Here is a 21,590-nt window from a genome sequence, read left to right as displayed (position 1 = left end):
GGTTTTTGCTTCCCACCTTAATGGGAGCAGGGGAGGGCAGTGAGTTGTGAGGGATTTTTCTTCAGTGTAACCCCCACTATCACCACCATCACCACACACACGCACTGATTTTTCTGTGGGTTAGTGGCCCCCGACAGAAGAAAGGTGCCCACCACTGCTGGATGGAGTGTGGGGGTGTGGGGGTGGGGGAGTTGTGTTTTTGGCTGCTAGGTGAAGTGTGTCTTGTGGGACGCTTGATGACACTGCAGGAGCAGTTTAGTTTCTCTTTCGGATTCTTGGAAATCGGGGCTGTGGTTCAGTTGCCTCTCAGCTCCAGCAAAGGTTCCTACCTCTGTGGGTGAGTTTGTGGCTTAAGGGTGCTGCCTACAGGGGAAAGACTCCGCATTGGGCTGCGGGGGGGGGGGGGTGCGGCTACTTCCTCTTTGCCTGCTTTGTGGGGGGGGGGGGAGGGTTAATCTCTCCTGCCTGCTTGCTTGGGGAGGGGCAGTGGCTCACTGCAGGGGAGACATGGGAGAGGTGCAGTTGCAGCTGTTGTGTTTTTTCAGGGAGTGGGACACTGGATTGGAGACTTAGTTTAGCCTTGGGGCTGGGGAGGGACAGGGGGAGGGGTTGAGCCGATTTGGGGCAGGAGCTGGCACTGAAGGGGGAGAAATATTGCAGGTGTTATAGGATCCCACCCTTGTTATTGTGGAAAACTGCCTCTCATCCATCCAGATGGTTGTTCCCCTCTGTGTAGGATAATGTTACTCTAGAACCTTTTGGAGCTGCCGGGCACCCGGGGACGGAGCCACACACGCACCTGGGGGCGCGGCCACCCATACGGCGCGTGCCCGGTGCTGGCGCCACCCATGCGCTGCACTCCTGGGGCTGGAGCTGGTCCTGTGCTGCACGCCCGTGGCCGGTGCCTCCCCTGTGCCGTGAGCCCAGGGGCTGGCACCTCCCTTGCACCGCGCACCCAGGGCAGGGCCACCCAAACACTGCGCACTCGGGGGCGAGGCCGCCCATGTGCTGCGTGCCTGGGGTCGATGCTGCCCATATGCCGTGCGCCCAGGGGGCCGGCACCGTCCATGCGCCGTGCACCCGGGGGCGGGGCCGGCCCTGTTCACTCGGTGGGCGCACAGAAATGGCCCGTCGGGCGCCATGGTGCCCACGGGCACCGTGTTGGGGACCACTGCTCTAGAAGGACTGACTCCGGATTAGCTGCTGCCTGTGTGAACTTCCCTTACCCCCCCCCCCCAATCCTCCATGCCTTAGGCTCGCTTTACTGCTTTCTTTCTTGCCTCTTCTCTGTCCTGGCAGCTGGGGGCGCTCTCCCTGGCGGGGTCAGCACCTGTACTGCAGGGAAAGGTGTGTGTGTGTTGGGGGGGTCTCAGCAGGGGGCGCTGGCCCCTGGCAGTCAGCGCTGGCCCTAATGAGGCAGTAGGGGGCGCTGTGCCACTGGGAGCAGGCTCAGCAGGGGGCGCTGTCCCCTGGCAATCAGGGCTCCCCCCAGTGCGACACTCCAGGGGAAAGCGGGGGGGGGGGGGGGGAGGGTTCTGTGCTGCAGGGAGCCAGGTGGAGGGCTAAGCAGGGGGTGCTCTTCCTTTGCAGTCAATGCTGCCTGCAATGCCCCAGAATGGTGCTAGGGAGCAGACTCAGCAGGGCGTGCTGTCCCCTGGCGACAATTGCAGCCCCCAGTGTGCTGCAAGGGGGTGTTGTGCCACAGGGAGGAGGATGGGGGCTCAGCAGGGTGCTCTCCCCTGGCAATCAGTGCAGATCGCAATGACCCAGTATGACTCTGTGTGTGAGTGTGAGTGTGAGTGTGAGTGTGAGTGTGTGTGAGAGAGAGAGAGAGAGAGAGAGAGGCTGTGTCTACACTGGTGCGATCTCATGCAAAAGCGGCCGCTCTTGTGCAAAAACGTGCTGCCTGTCTACACTGGCCGCGTGTTCTTGCACAAGTAAACTGTCGTCGTACTGTAGAAAATCAGGGCTTCTTGTGTGAGAACTCTGATGCTCCCGCTCAGGAAGACGCCCTTTTGCGCAAGAGCTCTTCCAGAAGAGGCCAGTATAGCCAGGCAACATGAATTACTTGCGCAAGAAAGCCCGATGGTTAAAATGGCCATCGGAGCTTTCTTGCACAAGAGAGCGTCTACACTGGCACGGATGCTCTTGTGCAAAAGCACACGATAATGTAGACACTCTCTTCTGGAAGAGTTTTTACACAAGAACTCTTCTGCAAAAGAGCTCTTGCGTGAGAAGCTGCCTGTGTAGACATAGTGTGTGTGTGTGTGTGTGTGTGTGTGTGTGTGTGTGTGTGTGTGTGTGTGTGAGAGAGAGTGAGTGAGTGAGTGAGTGTGTGTGTGTATGTGTGAGTGTGTGTGTGTGAGAGAGAGTGAGTGTGTGTGAGAGTGTGTGAGAGTGTGAGTGTGTGTGTGTGAGAGAGAGAGAGAGAGTGTGTGAGTGTGTGTGTGCGAGAGAGTGTGAGTGTGCGAGAGAGAGAGAGAGAGAGCGCGAGCAAGCACTATAGCGCAGAGCTGTCAGACAGAGCCGAGAACCGGAGGACAAACCGGAGCTGCCTGGAGCGGTGTGGGACTGGTAGCTTGTGACTTTGCCTCGGGAGGATGTTGTGCGATAAGGGGGGAGGTTGTTGCTTGGCGTGGCTTTGCAGACAGCGGCAGAAGAGGGCACCGGAGGGGCTTGCTGGGGTCCGGGGAAAGATCACTGCCATCGAAGACGACTGGGAACCCCCAAGACTCACCGCTAGCCTGGAACATTGCCTGGGACCCCTCAACTTGCGCATTGCTCGGTGCCTGCCCTTTCAGCCAGTAACACAAGTTGGACGTAACCCTGTTTTACGCCCCAACTCTGTTTTTCTCCCTCTGTCCCTCTGCCAATAAATCTTTCGCTTTCCTCCACTCATTGGATTGTTCTCTGTGTGTGTGTTTATTCCAGCGCTCTGGGTTCTCCCATCCATAGGACAGTTTGGGGCAGTTGCCCTGGCGTCCACACTTTGGGGGTGTTGTGTTTCAGGGAGATAAAAGATGGCAGCACAGAGCTGGCGCCCCCCTTAAGGGGATGTGGGCCTGGGGTGGCATGGGGGCTGGTATGAGCGGCCCCACTCTGCCACTCAAGCGAAGAGGGAGCAAGGTCTTGAGGGAAGAGGGGGTGCAAGGGTGGGAAGAGCCAGAGCAGAAGCGGCAGCTGTCCTGGACTCACACCCTCCTAAGGACCGCCCTTCCAAGGGGTGTGAAACAAGTGCCTAGGAGGTGGAAAGGAGTTTTCCAGTGGTGATCCAGTGCCTGCCTTTTCTTCTCTGGAGCTGCCCTATGTTGGGCACGCGGATGCCATGGTCACACTACATTGACTAGGTTGAGTCCTGCTGAGGTGAGTACCTAATGGAGATGCCTGGGACACCAGAATGGGGGTCCATGAATCCAGTATATTTGCTGGCCGTAAGGGTGAGCGATGGGGGGAGATGAGTGAGCGATGGGGGGAGAGGAGTGAGTGATGGGGGGAGAGGAGTGGAGTCTTGTGGGGAAGAGGCGGTGAGAGGGCAGGGTCTTGGGGGAAGGGGCAGAGCACCAGGAGGGTGGCATGCCGTGGAGGGGTGGGGGCATGGTTTGGGCACTTGTACACCCTCCCGTTTTTAGGGCATTTTTTGCCCCTCCCGTTAATGGTCCTTCAATGGATTGTCTCCCTTCAGCTGGTTTCGTTCTCGCTCCAGAAGAAACCAGCCGAAAAGATCAACCGGAGGGATTTACACCAGTCAAAATTCGATGGATTTTGGAGCATAGTCGCGCGGCTACAACTTTCTTAGGCTCATAGACCAGCAGCACAGCCTATTCTGCGTGTTGGCAAGCTGCCGGTGGACGCTCAAAGCTGCCGTTTTCTGGCACTGGCAGAGAAGCGGCCGTCAGGTTGCGGTGTTGCAGCCAGGGGAGGAAATGCTGGGACAGGCCTCCCCTGGCTCCAGCCGCACAAACTAGGGATGACTACGAAGCCTCGTTAGACGATTAGCCAACACGCCTGGACTTATCGATTAATCTTGTTGACTACTCGCATTTCCCCCGCCTTGCTGCCTCTGTATCAGAGGAAGCAGGAGGAGGGGAGCAGCCTCTGTCTGTGGGGAGCTCGGACCACCCCATGGACAGGGGCTGCTGCCACCCTGTGCTGCTGCCTCTGTATCAGAGGCAGCAGCGGGGGGCGACAGGCAGTTGGTTTGCATGGGCAGCTCTTTTTTTAACTGGCTCCCCTTGCAGATTGGCTTCCACCTGCCACCCCACGCTGCTGATTAACTGATACAGAGGCAGCAGCGTACGGTGGCAGGGGACTTCCTGGTTGTGGGGCCGGGAGAGAGCTGGCTGCTGGCCCGTCCCCCGGGCACCATCGAAAAGTTGTGTCACCATTACAATTTCCTGTGGTGACACAGACATTCCAGTACCCACTATCTAACATCCCTCACACAAACTTGCTTGCCACAGGGGTTTTCCCTGGAGAGTGGGGATGCTGGGAAGGGGGGTGATGCGGGCTATTAAAAAAACTTGCCAGTATATGCACACCTGCTGCCATTAGCCAGACCACTTCATGTTATAGTCACCTGGATGGCGTCAGTTTCGGGCAAAAAAGTTTCTGACTGGCTGAAAGTTGTTAACGAGGGTTGTTCTGAAGCAGCAGCTACTGTCAATGAAATCTCTCGCTGCGGTGTGTGTGTGTGTGTGTGTGTGTGTGTGTGTGTGTGTGTGTGTGTGTGACTTTCCTGAAAAAGAAAGGGATATTTTGGCTGACCTCGAGCTGGCCTCCTTGAAATCCCCCCATTGGAGCTGGTTCCCCCTGTGTGTCATTTCTCTTTGTTTCCCCAGTTTGTGAAATTTCTCTCCCTCCGCTTTAGTTTCTCTATCCCTTTGGAGTTTTTGTAGCGGTGAAAATCAGGACAGCGTGTGTCTTTTTTTTATTTCAGATCAGTCCAGGAACTGGCCGGGGGAGAGCGAGTTGACCGCAGCTTCCAAATTGGACCCGACTGCAGCTAGGCAGGAACTGGTCCGAGCACAGCACATGCCCCTACATTCATCTGGCTGGGTGAGATAGGAGAGGTGGGAAAAGGGGCGGATCCCATGGATTCCGAACAGCCTCTCAATGAGAGACAAGGTAACTGGCGATTTACCGAGCACCCGAGAGGCTCCATCTGTTCTTAGGGAACCGAGATGCCTGTTTTCGACTGGAAAATCTGGCCGAAAAGGGATCTAATAGTGTCCAGTCAGATCGACTGGCAGGACACGCAAAGTCCAGTTACTGATGGTGGGGGAAGTGGGGAGGTGCCAGGTCATCTGCCGATGAGTCCCTCCCAACTCAGGCAGGGGAGGGAGGGAAAGAGGAAGGAGGGAGGAAGAAGAACAGCTCATGGGCAAGCTCTCAGGGAAGAGGAGTGGGTTGGTTCCAGCACTCCTGCCGGAGTGTCCGGTTTTTTTTAATATTACAAAGTTGGCAACCCGATCTATCCAGCAACTGGCATCCAGAATCCTGGGTCCCAAGCTCCTAGGTGCAGCTGCTCTTTTCCAAGCACACGCCACGTGATGTCAGTTGTGGGGCTGGAGCACGTGTTTTTGTGGGTTTGCTGGGCGTGGGGCTCTGTCCCCCCTCTAGTGACAGCGAGAGGTGAAGGTGTCTGCTACAGGCGTAGCTAAGCAAAAGGCCCATCAGGGTTCTGTGTGTGGCCCGCGAGATATTTTACTGAGCGGGGTTACCAGATTCTGCTGCTTTCCAGTTATGTAGGTTTTTTCCCTACCGTTATTATGAAAGCGACAGGCCTAAAGCTAGGGTACCGGAAGGAAGGGGCGGGCTGATTGCACACAACACTGACTAAAGGTATGTCTACACTACCGCGTTTCGTTGGAAAAACAGCTATTTTTCCAACAAAACTTGAGAAACATCCACACTGCAAGTGCGTTCCTTTGAAAGTAAATTGAAAAAACAGAGGCTGTGTCTAGACTGGCCAGTTTTTCCGCAAAATCAGCTGCTTTTGCGGAAAAGCTTGCCAGCTGTCTACACGGGCCCCTTGAATTTCCGCAAGAACATTGACGATCTCATGTAAGAAATCAGTGCTTCTTGCGGAAATACTATGCTGCTCCCGTTCGGGCAAAAGCCCTCTTGCGCCAATCATTTGCGCAAGAGGGCCAGTGTAGACAGCCCAGTACTGTCTTGCACAAAAAAGCCCAGATGGCTAAAATGGCGATCTGGTTTTTTTGGCGCAAAAGCGCGTCTAGATTGGCACAGACGTTTTTCCTCAAAAAGTGCTTTTGCAGAAAAGCATCCGTGCCAATCTGGACGAAAATGCTTTTTTCCGAAAATGCTTTTAATGGAAAACTTTTCCATTAAAAGCATTTCCGGAAAATCATGCCAGTGTAGACTTAGCCAGAGGGTTTTTTCTGGCATTGATAATCTCCTTTCTAAGAGGAAGAAGCCTTTTCCCGAAAGAGCTCTTTGAGAAAAAGGCGTGTGTGGATGAGGAAAGGGAAGATCTTTCGCAAGAAGAGGAAAAAGCACAGGTGCCCTGGTGGCCACTCTGCCCATAGCAATCACAGCTTACATGCAAGGGAACATTCATTCAGTGTGGACAATCTCTGTTGAAAAACCAGATCGTTTTTTCAATGCGCTTTGGCAGTGGGGACGCTCTCTTTCGGAAGACGTTTTTGTGGAAGATCTCTTCCAGAAAAGCTTCTTCCGAAAGACGCCTGTGTAACCCACAGACCTAGGCTATGTCTACACTGGCGGCTTCTTGCACAAGAACATCTTGAGCAAGGGTTCTTGTGCAAGAAGTCTTGTGCAAGAAAACGTCCACACGGCCACGTGCGAGCTGTGCTTTTGCGCAAGAGCTCCCATGGCCGTGTGAACGCTCTCTTGCGCAAGAAAGCTCCGATGGCCATTTTAGCCAGAGGGGTTTCTTGCGCAAGAAATCCCTGCCAAGCGTCCACACTGCCCTCTTGCACAAGAGCTCCTGTGCAAGAGGGCTTACGCCTGATAAAAAAGAGCGTAACTCTTGCGCAAGGAGCCCTCTCTTACCACGCCGGACTGTAAATTTCCTTGCACAAGAGCGGGCGGGCAGTGTGGTTGCTCTGCAGATTCTTGTGCAAGAACAGCTGTACTTGCACAAGAAGCCGCGAGTGTAGACCTAGCCGTAGTGTGGTTACTGAGCAATGCAAGTGGTACCTAGACCACAGAAGCAGCTAACACCGAGAAACCTCTACAGCATGGGCTGGGAGCCAGCTGGCTTTTAGCTCTGAGGATAGAGGCTCTTATACTCCCCTTCAGAGGTCCCAGGTTCAAATCCGCCTGGTGGCAGTTACACCTGTATTCTAGACATAGCCTGTGAGAACCACATGCTCCCTCTGCAGCCAATCACAGCACTGCTACCTTTCCCCCGCAAATTCTAGGGGCGCAAGTCCCCCCCGCAAATTCTAGGGGTGCAAGCGTAATTGCCCAAACTGCCCTGGCCCGGGAAGCTGTCTTGGTGAGGATTATTCCACATCCCACTCGCTAGCCTAGAAAAACGTAAAAAACAACGAATAGTCGAGCAGCACCTTAAAGACTCACAAATCATGTGGATGGGATGATGAGCTTTCGTGGGTACAACCCACTTCGTGAAGTTGCCCAGTGCTGCTTTTAGCTCATGAAGCAGAGGCACCTCCCTGTGGTTTCCGAGGTCCTAAGTTTCAGTTTCATCTGCTGATGGTCAGGGCGTGTCAGGCGCTGTTCTTGGAAGGGCGTTCAGATGATTCAATGGATTAGATCTTTCTCTTTCGGCTTTCAACTCAGGTTAGTCAAGTTTCCTGGTGTTGCACCCAGAAACCCAGCATGGGCCTGGCTAAGAACAGCTGGGGGCGGGGGATACACTGGGCAGCTTGGTCATGCAAACACAGGTTTCTGCAGACGTACGCTCCCATGTGGCTTCATCGGCTGGGCCCGCTGAAATGCTTCCGTCTGGAATATTTTGATGTGGGTTAAGCATTTACCGATCCACCACCGAAGTGTTTCAAAGAAACTGTTAATGTCTAACAATGGCCAGACTGAGTCAGACCAAAGATCCATCTAGCCCAGTGTCCTGTGTGCCAGTAATGACCAACGCTAGCTACCCCCAGAACAGGGGATCATCAAGGGGTCGCCCAATTCCAGCCTCTGGCAAACAGAGGCTTGGGACACCATTCTTATCCAGCCTAGCTAATAGCCATTGATGGATCTAACTCTGGAAAAGTCCTGCCCTTTATAATATCCTGTGGCAAGGAGTTCCGCAGGTTGACTGTGCATTGCATGAAGAAATACTTCCTTTTGTTTTAAACCAGCTACCTAATGATTTTATTTGGTGATCCTAGTTCTTGTTTTAGGGGTGCACATCAATAACTTTTCCTTATTCACTGTCTCCACACCAGTCATGATTTTCTAGACCTCTATCCTATCCCCCTTTAGTCTCCTCTTTTCTGAGATGAAAAATCTCAGTCTTCTTAATCTCTCTTAATTCGTCTGCCCCAAACAGTTTTCACTGAAGGGTCATTTATTCAAACAGTTCGACAGCACTCTCCATCCACAGGTCTTTGCACCCCTTACAAACAGCCAGAAATAACCTTAACCCCCCAGGCTGTGAAGTTTGCATCATCTCTACCTTACCACAAACAGGGAAACTGAGGTCATGGAGAGGTGAGGAGTAACGCTTGTAAAGCTTCCTCACCCTCAAAAGAATCCTGGTAGTCCTGCCCTTTACAATATCCTTTGGCTAGGAGTTCCGCAGGTGGACTGTGCATTGCATGAAGGACTTTGGACTTGGAGGACTTTGAAGCCTGATTTCCATTGACTTCCTCCCCCCCGCCCCGATGAAACGTAGGCTCCTTCGTATCAAAGTGAAGTTATTTTTTTAATGGGGGTTTAAATTCCTAAATCACTTGGGGTCTTTCGAAGCCATCTAAGAGATTTGCCAAAGGTGACACGGAGTCTGTGGTGGAGACCAGCCTGGATTGGCTGACGCTTGGTCCTGTTTTGGCCAGTCTGACCAGGGCGGCTCCAGTCAGGCTCGCAGAGTGGGGAGGAGGAAGGGGGCAATTGAACAGGGGCCCGGCATTTCAAAGGGGCACAGAGTTCCCAGCTGCCATTGCTATTACTGTCCGGCTCCCTAAGCCCCTTTTAAGTGCTGCCGGAGTGCCACTCCGTGTGTGCCTGAGGGCTGGGGGGAGGGCCCAATGCCACACGCTGAGTGACACTGAGGGCTGACTGCCACAGGCCCCGCCCCTTCTGCCTGAGGCTCCACCCCTTCCAGGGGCACGTACCTGGGCCCCCCCACACCTTGCTCCTGGCTTGCAGTGTCTGTCGGCCCCAATGGCCCCAGTATTGGGAGCTGGCTTATCTGCTTCCCAAGGGTCCTACGGGTGTCGGAGAAAGGCAGGAAAGTGCTTTTTTTTGCTGACGTTTTGGAGCCTTTGTGATTTTGGCCAGCTGGCACGAGCTTGAAAAACAGTCAGATGAGGCGCTTTAGGGAAGCTAAAAGGAAACAGGGCAGAAGGAGAAGCCTTGTGACTAACACACAGCACTCGGGGTCATGCGCTCGCCGTTACGCGTCCACGGGCCTGCTGCTGACTCACTGTGCCCCCGGGCAAGCCCTGGCTCTCGCTCGCCTCAGTTTCCCCAGCTGCAAAGCCGTGGCGATGATACCGCCGAGCGGGGGTGCAGATAACCTCCCCCCCTCCCTCGATGGCAGAGAGCCTCGGGCGCTGGAGGGGAAGGGTCTGTGTCAAGGCCAAGGCAGTGACACTGTGGGATTTGCCAGATTTCCCGCGGCCTTCCATGAAGCCGGCTTCTTGCATTCGATGCGGAAACACAGACTGAGGTGGGAGGAGCAGCAGGTTAGGGGCCAGCGCCCCGACTGGAATCAGACCTGGGCTGGTGGACCTGAGCGCCTGAGTGTGACAGGCTGGGCCGGATCTTGGCACCCCTGAGGGTGTCCGTTCAGGGCGAATTGCTCAAAAACAAGGCTCCTTACAACCCCAGACTGGAGTCCCTTCCCAAAGAGGCCACAAACCAGTCATGCCAAATGCTTCAGCTGCCAATCTGGCCAGCAAGAAGCCTCATGAGCAAAACCCCTATGGCCCCCCAGCTCTCCCTGGGCCACTATCAACTCCAGGCCTAACACACAGGTGAGGGGTTATAGAACCCAATGTCACCTACCCCGAATGGGTCTTTCCGGTCCCAAAGAACCAGCCACAAATCCCCGGTCAATTTACACTTTGGATCCTACCCACAAGATCACGCTGGGCCGATCCTTTAGAATCTAAAATTGAAAGGTTTATTAATAGAAGAAAGAAAAGATGGAGAGTAACGTTGTTAAGGATAATACAGGACATGCATCGTATCGCTCAGTTCTCAATACAGGCTCTCAGCAGAGATGTTACAAACCGCTATCTTAAAAGTCTCTGGGGCACATCCTATGTCAGGATGGGCCAATGGCTTTTCCTGGCGCGCTGTTCCTCGCAAGGCTGCATCTGGGAGCAGTAGCAGAACTGAAGACTAGATGGAGATTGTCACATGGCCTTATACACCTCTCCTGGCATCTTCCTGGTCAGAGCAGGTCACATAGCCCAGTGACCTATCCCTGTTTCACATGCTGGCAGCCATTATGCCCTGGCTGCTTTGTAGGTCCCAGACACATTCCACATTCCTAGAGAGCCTTGATAATTAGCATAGTCTGGCTGAACATTCCTTGCCTATTGCTCTGTCTCGGACAGACAATCTTCCAGCATCAACACAGAGTCCGTATTTATAACTCCACATGCAGACATCATACAAATACATGAATTGCATGTACAGAATCAGTACAACACAAGCTTTTGTTTGACACCTCACATGCCCCCCTTTGTACATACTTAGGGGGAGCCCCTCTCCCCCTTTGGGTGCAGCAGTGACCTGGTTTCTCCCTTTAAAATCCAGTCTTGTGACACTGAGAGAAACTGATTCCCAGGGAAAAGGGGCCCAGGTGAAACCAGATGTGCTGGTGCCCGGCTCATGGAGCGTGACCTGATCTCCCACAACATACAAGCTGATGGGACCAAATCCAGCTGGTGCAGAGGAAGGCAGCTGCATGCAGCCCCTATGGGGCAGGAGAATATTTTGCTGACGTTAACCATCTGTAGGCCCCGCCCCCTGCAGCTCCCAGTGGCTGTGGTTCTCTGCTCCCATTGGCTGGTCTGCCGATGGGGGCGGGACGCAATGACTCCAGGGTTCTGGCAGTTCCGCAGCAGTGGCAGCAGCTGGAGCTCCAATTGTCGGAATGCCGTGTTCCGGGTGGTACTGAGGGCTGCCTTGGCCCCGCCCCCTTCCTCTCCAAGCTCCGCCCCTTCCGGAATGGTGAAGCTGGCCCGCCCCACACCTTGCCCAGGGACCCACAGTGGCTGTCAGCCCTGTTGCCCATTGGCCGGGAACTGGGAACAAAGAGCTGCAATGGGAGCTGCAGGGGGCGGGGCCTGCAGTTGGGTCAGATCAGCAAAATGTTTCGTGGCCTGCAATCAGCTCGATCCGCTGCCACCGCCTCGGGTGACGTGAGGGACATGAACGGGGCTTGTTCTCTTTCAGGTGACCTGCCCAGCCCCAAACCCAGGGAAGCTGCCGGGCAGAAAAGCTGGCTGATCATTGGCATTGGAGTCATAACCGTTGTGCTGATTGTTGCTGTGGTCGCGATACTTTTCCTCGGTGAGTTCTCGGCCTTGGCTGGCCCCTGTCACATCCCCCTTGATTTTAAAATGACCCGGGCCAGACGGTCAGAGCCCTTTCGAAAATCCAGCAGCTTGTTTTGGTGTGTCAATGGAACCTGGACCCAAAAGCTTCCGAAACGTGAATGCACTAGGCCAGCACATAAATCCACCCCGAGCCAACAACTGAAACACTTTTAAACGGGCAACTCTGAGTTTGCAGCTGGTCCAGGACCCATTCATCAGCTCAGAAAAATGTTACCCACGATACCCAAGGCGGTATGTAGATCCACTTCCTCCCTTGAATTTAGAAACAGCAAAGGGGCAAAGTCTCCTTTTAGTGTTACTCTGGGATATCCACTCCATCCATCCAACTAAGTGTTTTTTACCCAGGAAAGCCGATGCCCAAATAAATGTGTTCACCTTGAAGGGGTGCATTGACACGGTGGGTCTAAACTCGAAATAAGCACCGCAAGTTGAGCTACAGTAAGGCTGTGTCTACACTGGCCACTTATTCCGGAAAATCAGCCGCTTTTCTGGAATAACTTGCCAGCTGTCTACACTGGCCCCTTGAATTTCCGGAAAAGCACTGACGATCTAATGTAAAATCGTCAGTGTTTTTCCGGAAAAGCCATGCTGCTCCCATTCAGGCAAAAGTCCTTTTCCGGAAAACTGTTCCAGAAAAGGGCCAGTGTAGACAGCCCAGATTTCTTTTCCGCAAAAAAGCCCCAATTGCGAAAATGGCGATCGGGGCTTTTTTGCAGAAAAGCACGTCTACATTGACACGGTCGCTTTTCTGCAAAAAGTGCTTTTCCGGAAAAGCATCCTGCCAATGTAGACGCTCTTTTTCCGAAAATGCTTATAACGGAAAAGTTTTCTGTTTTAAGCATTTCTGGAAAAGGGTGCCAGTGTAGACGTAGCCTAAGGGTATATCTACACAGGAAAGTTATTTCGGGATCCCGAAATAGCTACCCCACATCTCATGAACGAATCTGCTATTTCGAAGTGTAGCGGATGTGCTATTTCGCCATCCCTGTAAACCTCATTCCATGAGGAGTAAGGGGTAGCTCGAAATAGCGTGGTATTTCAAAATGTGGTGCTATGTAGACAGCGCCAAATGAAGTAAGCTATTTCAAAATAGACTAGAATAAGCGACACAATTTGTGTCATGCAAATTACATCCCTTTTTTCAAATTTTGGGTGCTGTGTAGATGCGCCCTATGGCTATGTCTAAACGGCAAACATTTTTTGAAAGAGGATATGCAAAGTCCCACAGAATTTGCCTATCTTCTTCCGATCACATTTTCGAGAGAGGCTCTTTCAAAAGTGAAAGTCTTCTGGGCACTTTTTTTTTCGGAAAAAAACCCTTTTTTGAAAAAAAAAATGCTCTTCTGAAAAGGAGGTTTACACTGTTTTTTGAAAAGAGATTTTTTGTTTCCGAAAAAGTGTCTAGACTACTTTCACTTTTGAAAGGGACTCTTTTGAAAATGCAATCGGAAGATATGCAAATACCCACAGAATTTGCATATCCTCTTTCGAAATCAAAACGTAGTCTAGACATGCCCTCAGTGTGTAGCTTAATTCGAAATAGCTTATTTCGAATTTGGGCGCGTCTACACAGCAGGTATTTCGAAATAGAGCCCTCTTCCCCCGACTTCCCTTAATCCTCGTGAAATGAGTGTAATGAGGTCAGAGTTAGAAGCCCTCTGGCTGGTAATTATTTCGACGTTATGTCGAGTTAACTGCTTTTGTGTGGACGTGGGTGCCGTGATTTCGGAATAACGTTAGTTATTCCGAAATCACGCTGCTGTGTAGGCGTAGCCTGAGGTGCCACAAGACTCCTCATTTGCTTATCACCGTTACTCTCTTCACTTCAGTGAGATGGCCTCCAGAATCCAACCTGCCTCATGTCTCCACATCAGCCCAGCAAATTGCAAAATGCCCTGGGGCCTGCTGCCCGGATGGCTGGGTCGGGTACCGAGGAAAATGCTACTATTTCTCGGACGCTGAAGGGACCTGGAACTCCAGCCAGAGTTTCTGCTCCTCGTTCAATGCCTCCCTGGCTGGGATTGACACCGAAAAAGACCTGGTAAGGGAAACCCCCAAACTAAGACCAGTAGAGGGGCCAAGCTGCATGTTGTTGTGTTCCTCCCTCAGGGGTTCCTTCTAGAGCTCGTATGAGGGAAGAGCAGAGGGTACAAAAGCTCTGGCAGCCATGTCCGAATCTCAGACAGATAGGCTACGTCTACACTGGCATGATTTTCCGAAAATGCTTTTTTGCGGAAAAGCGTCCGTGGCCAATCTAGACACGGTTTTCCGCCAAAAAGCCCCGATTGCCGTTTTCGCGATCAGGGCTTTTTTGCAGAAAACACTACTGTGCTGTCTACACTGGCCCTTTTGCGCACAAGTCTTTCGGAAAAAGACTTTTGCCTGAACGGGAGCAGCGTAGTATTTCCGCAAGACCACTGACAATCTTACATGAGATCGTCAGTGTTCTTGCAGAAATTCAAGCGGCCAGTGTAGACAGCTGGCAAGTTTTTCTGGAAAAACTTGCCGATCTAGACACAGCCGTACAGATTATTCATCTTTAAAACAAATCTCTGTTGGAGAACAGCCTTGCGTGGGTCCCTTGCAGGTATAAACCAGTGTAAGCCTTGGCTTCTGTGTCACTTGAACTCTTTCAATTGTCATTTGAGGACTTCTGAGGTTCAAAGTCTGTCCTAGGAGTGGGTGGGTGAGCTTCTATGGCCTGTGGTCTAGTGTGGTGTTTCTCAAGCTCTTTTTGCTCATGGCCCCCTTCTGAGCTTCCTTTACCTCTGTGGCCCACCTCATAGCCGCTGTTCGTTGGAAAAAAAGCTACATAATTCACCGTTTTTTCCATGTGGCCCTCTAGAGGTAGGGCATGACCCCTGGGGAGCCATAGGGCCCATGGTTGAGAACCACTGGTCTAGTGGAACTCAAGACTAGATGGTCGTTTCTGATGTTCCCTTCTGGCCTTAAAATGTATGAGTCTTATAGACCAGTGATATTCACCCCATTCCCCCTCCCCACCCCGATACCTTTCACTATGTCCAGTAGCAGCGAGTAAGCATGTTGGTTGGATGATGCTATTAAAATAGTTTGCAACAAGACAGATAACATTAGTCTTGGTATGTCTACACTGAAGAGTTTTTCTGGAAAAACAATACTACGTCCACACCGTTTTTGCGTTCTTTCGACAAAGTCGAAAGAACGGAGGGGATTTTCTGATGGCGGTAAACCTCGTTCTACGAGGAAGAAGCCTTTTTCCAAAAAAGCTTTTGCGGAAAAACGCATGTGTGGACACGGAAGAAAGTGGGTTTTTTTTTTCAAAAAAAAAAAAAAAAAGGCCTCCTTGAAAAAGCACAGGTGCCCTGGTGGTCACTCGGTCGCACTGAAATGCGAGATAGCATCCACATTGGTTGGACACTATCTTTTGAGAAAGCACATCATTTTTTCGTTGCACTTTTGCTGTGTAGACGCTCTCTTTCGAAAGTTTTTCCAGAAGATCTCTTACGGAAGAGCTCTTCCGAATGAAACCTGCAGTCTGGACATAGTCTCAGAAGGTTAGCTATCAATGGCACACTTCAGTGCCATTTGTGTTAACTCTGAAACCTAGTGATGTTTGAGGCTATCTGCAGATTCAGGGACCATCTGTGCTAGGAAATGGATTCATTTGGGTAACAAGCCTCTCTGGTGCTGAAAATAGCTTAACTGCTTCATGAACATGACAGATGATAATGAATGATGTGCATTTTTTTAAAGATGTTCATCATGCGCTATAAAGGCATCTCTGAGCACTGGATTGGCCTGAAGCGTGTATCAGATCAGTCCTGGCAGTGGGTGAACAGCAAACAGTTCAACAACCTGTGAGTCTTTTCCTAGCTAGTCACTTTGCTGGGGTCCAAATAGACAAAAGGATGTATTTGGGCATATTTGTAAAAAAATCCCTCCCCCCCCATTTTTCCAGGGTTCCCTAATTGATAGGGGCCCATTGGTCCAGTGCCTGATCCGCCACTGCATGGCTACGTCTAAAGTTTTCCGTTAAAAGCATTTTCGGAAAAGCATGTCTAGATTGGCAGGATGCTTTTCCGCAAAAGCACTTTTTGTGGAAAAGCGTCCGTGGCCAATCTAGACGCGGTTTTCCGCAAAAAAGCCCCGATCGCCATTTTCGCGATCGGGGCTTTTTTGCGGAAAACACGACTATGCTGTCTACACTGGCCCTTTTGTGCAAAAGTCTTTCGGAAAAAGACTTTTGCCCGAACGGGAGCAGCATAGTTTTTCCGGAAAAGCACTGATGATTTTACATGAGATCGTCAGTGCTTTTCCGGAAATTCAAGCGGCCAGTGTAGACAGCTGGCAAGTTTTTCCGCAAAATCAGATAATTTTCCGGAAAAACTTGCCAGTCTAGACACAGCCCTTAGGTCCTAAGTCACTTAAGCCTTGCACAACTGAGCAGAGGAGCAACCCCTAAATACCTTTCAAAATCTGGACTTTAGCCCTTCCTCCTCTTCCCTAGAGAAAAAGAAGTAGGACAAGAGACTCTGGTGCCCATGCAGAGTCCATACCAATGGCTGCTGGTGTAGATTCAGTCAGGCTAATCCCGAAAGTCACAGCCATGCTACAGAAATAACGGTGTTTGTGCCCCACGTTTATGTTCAAAGGCATCTTGCATTGCTGGTGCAGCCAAAAGACAGTTCCTTGAGTCTCCCGGAGATCAACATTTTCAGCTCTTTATCTCCCCTTCTCCCGCTTCTTGCCAGGGAAGGTTTGAATGGAATAACTGGATACGTGGTGCAGAAAGCGGGCAATTTTGTGGGGCTATTCTGGCAGGGCACAGGCTCTGATCTCCTGGGCGTCTTTTGTCGCAGGTTTCCGGTGAGAGGAAAAGGCGACTGCGTGTACCTGAGCGACAGCTTTGCCACTTCATCCTGGTGCCACACACAGCGCTACTGGATCTGCAGCAAACCCGACGGGATGCCAAGAGAGGACGTGATGCCGGGGGGTTGACAGGAGAAGGCTGAGAAAACACCCGCCGCCGCATGCGCCGAACTACGCTCAAGAAGATCCTCAATAGAGCTTAACAGATTTTTTTTTTTAACGGTGTATTTTTCTCGTTTAATTTGCTCTGTGTTGTGGCTCCTGCGAAGCCCTCTCCTTTCTGGTTTACACGCCAAATTTAAAACTCGCTCCTGAATGCGGTAGGCTGACATCGCCCCCAGTGTAATGCAGTTAAATTGATCTGTTGTCGCTTAGGAAGAGGAAATTCTTAGGGTGACAGGAATTGCCTTTCTCCGACTGTAAGATGAGTCTATGCTCCCAAGCATTAGACTAGCCACCTGAGCCTTTCCTCGAGGTTCCAGCCTCATTGCTCCAGTACAATCTAGATCAGTGTTTCTCAACTTTTATTGATAAAGTTTTTTTTAAAAAAAATTATAAGTACTCCAGTACCTACAGTTTTCAGACCCGCAACATTTTGCTATCATTGCAACTCATTTGTTTAAACAACTTAATCATAGCGGGTATAAAACGTACTAAAATACTAAAATGCTATAAAACTTAAACCAAACATTCAGTTTTCTCCAAATTTCAGGTGAGCTGACGTACCCCCCCAGGCTTCTCTCGAGTGCCCCTAAGGGTACTCGCACCACTGGTTGAGAAACACTGGTCAAGATTAAAGCTAGTTGGGGTCAGACTGTGTAAACTGCAGCCAAACCATGTGATTGCAGTGTGGAAATACCCTCAGCTTAGCTGTGCCGGTGGACCAGGGAGGCAGTGCCGTCTGAAGATGGGTTGAGACAATAGAAGGCCGGGCCCAGCGGGTAGTGATCAACAACTCGGTGTCACGATGTCGGTCGGTTTCTAGCGGAGTGCTCCATGCTTCTAGGACCGGTTTTGTTCAATATCTTTATGAATGACCCGGATGAGAGGATGGATTGCACCCTCAGCAAGTTTGCAGATGACACTAAGCTAGGGGGAGAGGTAGATATGCTGGAGGGCAGAGAGAGGGTCCAGAGTGACTTAGATAAATTGGAGGATTGGGCCACAAGAAATCTGATGAGGTTCAACAAGGACAAGTGTAGAGTCCTGCACTTGGGACGGAAGAATCCCAAGCATAGTTACAGGCTGGGGACCAACCAGTTAAGTAGTAGTTCTGCAGAAAAGGACCTGAGGGTTACAGTGGATGAGAAGCTGGATATGAGTCAACAGGGCGCCCTTGTAGCCAAGAAGGCGAATGGCATATTAGGTTGCATTAAGAGGAGCATTGCCAGCAGATCCAGAGATGTCATTATTCCCCTTTATTTGGCTCTGGTGAGTATTGTGTCCAGTTCTGGGCCCCCCCACTACAAAAAGGATGTGGACACATTGGAGAGGGTCCAGTGGAGGGAAACCAAAATGATTAGGGGGCTGGAGCATATGACTTATGAGGAGAGGCTGAGGAAGTTGGGTCTTTTTAGTCTGCAGAAGCGAAGAGTGAGGGGGGATTTGAGAGCAGCCTTCAACTTCCTGAAGGGATGTTCCAAAGAGGCTGGCGAAAGGCTGTTCTCAGTAGTGACAGATGGCAGAACAAGGAGCAATGGGCTCAAGTTGTGGTGGGAGAAGTCCAGGTTGGATATTAGGAAAAACTATTTCACTAGGGGGGTGGGGAAGCACTGGAATGGGTTACCTAGGGAAGTAGTGGAGTCTCCATCCCTAGAGGTGTTTAAGTCTCAGCTTGACAAAGCCCTGGCTGGGTTGATTTAGTTGGGATTGGTCCTGCCTAGATCAGGGGGCTGGACTTGATGACTCCTGAGGTCTCTTCCATCTCTATGGTTCTATGATTCTATGAATCTTAAGCAGCCCCAGGCTAAGAAAATCCACAGCCGGCAGAGATGTGAGACAGCCGCCCGCAAGGGCCTCCTAGACACAAGCAGCCAGGAAGTGGGTTTTCTTTGACTGTCTCCGAACCAGGCTCCATTAGCTCTCGCTGTCTCCTGACAGCGCTCAACAAAGTGGGGAGTTAAGGTTACATGGGACGGGGATCAGAGGCTTATGGAGAGCTCCTTCCTGCTTCCTTACATTGGCTCCCAGATCAAAATGTGGTTGCTTAACATGGGACCGAGAGTGTCCGTGCTGGATCCAAGAGGAAAACGAAGGAGGGCAGATAGGAGAGGCAGGCTGAACTGGAAATCGAATAGTCTGGATGTTCCTGTGAAAAGGCTTTGGAGGTACCCGGGACAGATGCTGGCCCTTATGTGGTTTTTAGGCGGACTCTGTGTGAGCAAGAAGGAATTGTGGGTCGGTGTCACCATTATATTCCACCCACAAGAATTTGCAGAACAGACACATAGCCAGAGTGGGTGCCTTTTATTTTAACTGCAGCATCTTTGAAGACAAGTTCTGGGCCGTGAAGCCGAGGTAGATGAAAGCCTTTTGATGGCACTTGGTCAAGTTTTTAGTAAGCGAGCAAATGAAACTGAGATAAGGAGGAAGATCAATGTGTGCGCAAGACACTAAGAAGCGTTCGATGCTTTTAAGGTTCATTTGCAAATGTCAGCTAAAAGTTTAATTCCCCTCGGACTCCAAGTTACAAGTACTTCTGCATATTTTCCCCTTGTTTTGGCTGGGTATTTTCTAGCTGCATCAGCTGTTCAGACCATGGGGGCTGAATCTAAATAATTGCACTGGAAAACAATCTCACAACCAGTGAAAAATTAATTGTGTGAATGTTCCCTGTTGAGCTATTTAATGACTTTCTGTTCATTCCCTTTGTTTTTATGAAGTTTGCTATTACTTCGTCAGTACTATAAGCTAACATAGGAAAAAAGCACTTTATTTGCTCCTTCTGTTGTAATTTGCACATGGTCATAGAGTTGAAGGTTAGAACTAATGAACGAATAAATAAATAAATAAATTGGAAGACAATATGCAAATGAGCAGCCATTTGCATATCCTCTTCTGCAGAAAAATGGCCATGTAGCCACAGCCTGAATGAGAGAGGCTGGTATGTGTTTGTAGGGGAAGTAGAAGTGTGGTTTTGTAAGTAACACTTTTGATTTTAAATAAATGTTAATTTAAACACCAAGTATTACTTTCAGAAACACTCTTAAATTGGTTTCCACATGGCAAAAGTTGGCAGGCACCCGGAAAGTATACAGAAGAACAAAATATGAAAAATGCAAAACATTTACAAAATTCTGAACACTTGGCTTTCCCCCAAAATAATTTTGGGAAAAAAAAACCCTTCAGAAAATTAAAATATGAAGTCACTGAAAATGATGTTTCTACGAAAACCATTGCCATTTTTTTTCCCGGAAGAGGAGATGCAAATGCAATGCTCATTTGCATATCATCTTCCAATTCTTTTGGTGAAAGAGGTTTTGCTGATAAAAAGCCCTGGGTAGATGGGGCCAATTGTCAGGGGGAAAAAAACCTTTTGCGCAAGCTTCTGTAAACCTAATAAGGGATCTTGCTTAAACGAGTTATTTCCCTACAAATAGCCCCATCTACACAGGGCTTTTTATCAGCAAAACCTCTTCCGCTAAAAGAATCGGAAGAAGATATGCAAATGAGCATTCCATTTGCATATCCACTTCCGCAAAATAACCGGCAGGGTAGCCATAGCCTCACTGTCTCCAAAGTAGAAGAAATGGGGAACGAATCACAACTTGTAAGCAGGGAAAGAAATTTTGCCCTTACATTGTTCCATTGGCATGCTTAAAAATGTTTGAAAGGTTGTTTGGTTTTTTTCCGTGAAAACTTTTGCAGAGCAAAATGCTGCTTTTCCAGCTAGTTCCAGTCTATAATGTTGTTCTCTTTTATGGATTGGTTTATTTTTATTACAGCTTGAACTTCTCTAGTCTGGCGCCTTTGGGACCTGACCGGTGTTTGCCGAACCAAGGGAAGGTCAATATTATCTAGCAGCATTATCAACTCTTCCACTGCTTGCTGGGTTCTTGGAAGACATTTGAGGGTAAATAGGAACTAAATAACAGCACAGAACCCTGAGAGCCAGGAATGGTGGCTGTAAACAAACTTTATGGGACTGTGGGAAACTTGGCCACACCCATGGTAAGAGGACATCCGGCTATTCAAATAGTTGCCGGACCATGGAGGTTGCCGGACCAGAGAGTGCCAGACTAGAGAGGTTCAACGTGTATTTTCCCTGGTCTAGTGCCATCTGTTGGGCCAGAGGAGACAGTGCAATGTCTAGGTTTTCTGCAAAGTGTCTTAGGCTGTGTCTACACTGGCACCCTTTTCCGTAAAAAGGATGCTAATGAGACACTTCGGAATTGCAAATTCCGCGGGGGATATTTAAATATCCCCCGTGGCATTTGCATGAACATGGCTGCTGCTTTTTTCCGGCTCGAGGTTTTGCCGAAGAAAAGCACCAGTCTAGACGGGATCTTGCGGAAAATAAGCCCTTTTCCGGAGGATCCCTTATTCCTACTTTCATGCAAATGCCGCGGGGGGATATTTAAATCCCCTGCGGAATTTGCAATTCCCAAGTGTCTCATTAGCATCCCTTTTACGGAAAAGGGTGCCAGTGTAGACACAGCCTTAATGTTTTGCTGTGTAGAAGGAGAGACTAGGGCAGGGAGAAATATGAGGGAGAACCTATCTGGGTGGCTTTTCCAGCAATCCCACTACACCCACTACAAGCATTTAAACTCTGGGGGAAGTTAATCTTCTAATAAATGGCACAAACTTCGGCATAGGGTTTACTGTTGATTTCATGTGCCTAGCTCTCTGACTACTTGCACGATCATCTGTAGAAGCGGGCTGTGCCCACGAAAGCTCATGATCCCCTCTACATGTGGTGTTAGTCTATGTGTTGTTAGTCTATAAAGTGCTACCGGACCATTTGTTGTTGTTTTTTCTGTAACAGACCAA

General features: G+C 50.3%; 1 protein-coding gene across 2 annotated transcripts; it reads left to right on the top strand.

Annotated features, from left to right (window-relative positions):
• Positions 1-224: 224 nt before the first annotated feature.
• On the top strand, positions 225-21,210 carry LOC102462209 (C-type lectin domain family 2 member B-like). Of its 2 annotated transcripts, XM_075914184.1 has the most exons (6): positions 225-337; positions 4,937-5,124; positions 11,584-11,700; positions 13,577-13,788; positions 15,483-15,586; positions 16,589-21,210. In XM_075914184.1, exons 2-6 carry the CDS (start codon positions 5,091-5,093, stop codon positions 16,725-16,727), a joined length of 606 nt encoding a protein of 201 aa, XP_075770299.1. In that variant the 5' UTR covers positions 225-337; positions 4,937-5,090; the 3' UTR covers positions 16,728-21,210. The 2 variants fall into 2 exon arrangements, with proteins under 2 accessions (XP_075770299.1, XP_075770300.1); XM_075914185.1 differs by lacking the exon at positions 15,483-15,586.
• The last annotated feature ends 380 nt before the right edge of the window (positions 21,211-21,590 follow it).

This window comes from Pelodiscus sinensis, chromosome 32 (genome assembly GCF_049634645.1).
Source record: "Pelodiscus sinensis isolate JC-2024 chromosome 32, ASM4963464v1, whole genome shotgun sequence".
In the NCBI taxonomy this organism is placed as follows: Eukaryota; Metazoa; Chordata; order Testudines; family Trionychidae; genus Pelodiscus; species Pelodiscus sinensis.
This window is presented reverse-complemented; position numbering and strand designations above follow the sequence as displayed.

Coding starts and splice junctions, on each gene's coding strand:
- LOC102462209 (XM_075914184.1), top strand. CDS start 5,091: ATGGATTCCGAACAGCCTCTCAATGAGAGACAAG. Junction 5,125..11,583: donor GCCTCTCAATGAGAGACAAG/GTAACTGGCGAT, acceptor GTTCTCTTTCAG/GTGACCTGCCCAGCCCCAAA. Junction 15,587..16,588: donor AGCAAACAGTTCAACAACCT/GTGAGTCTTTTC, acceptor CTTTTGTCGCAG/GTTTCCGGTGAGAGGAAAAG.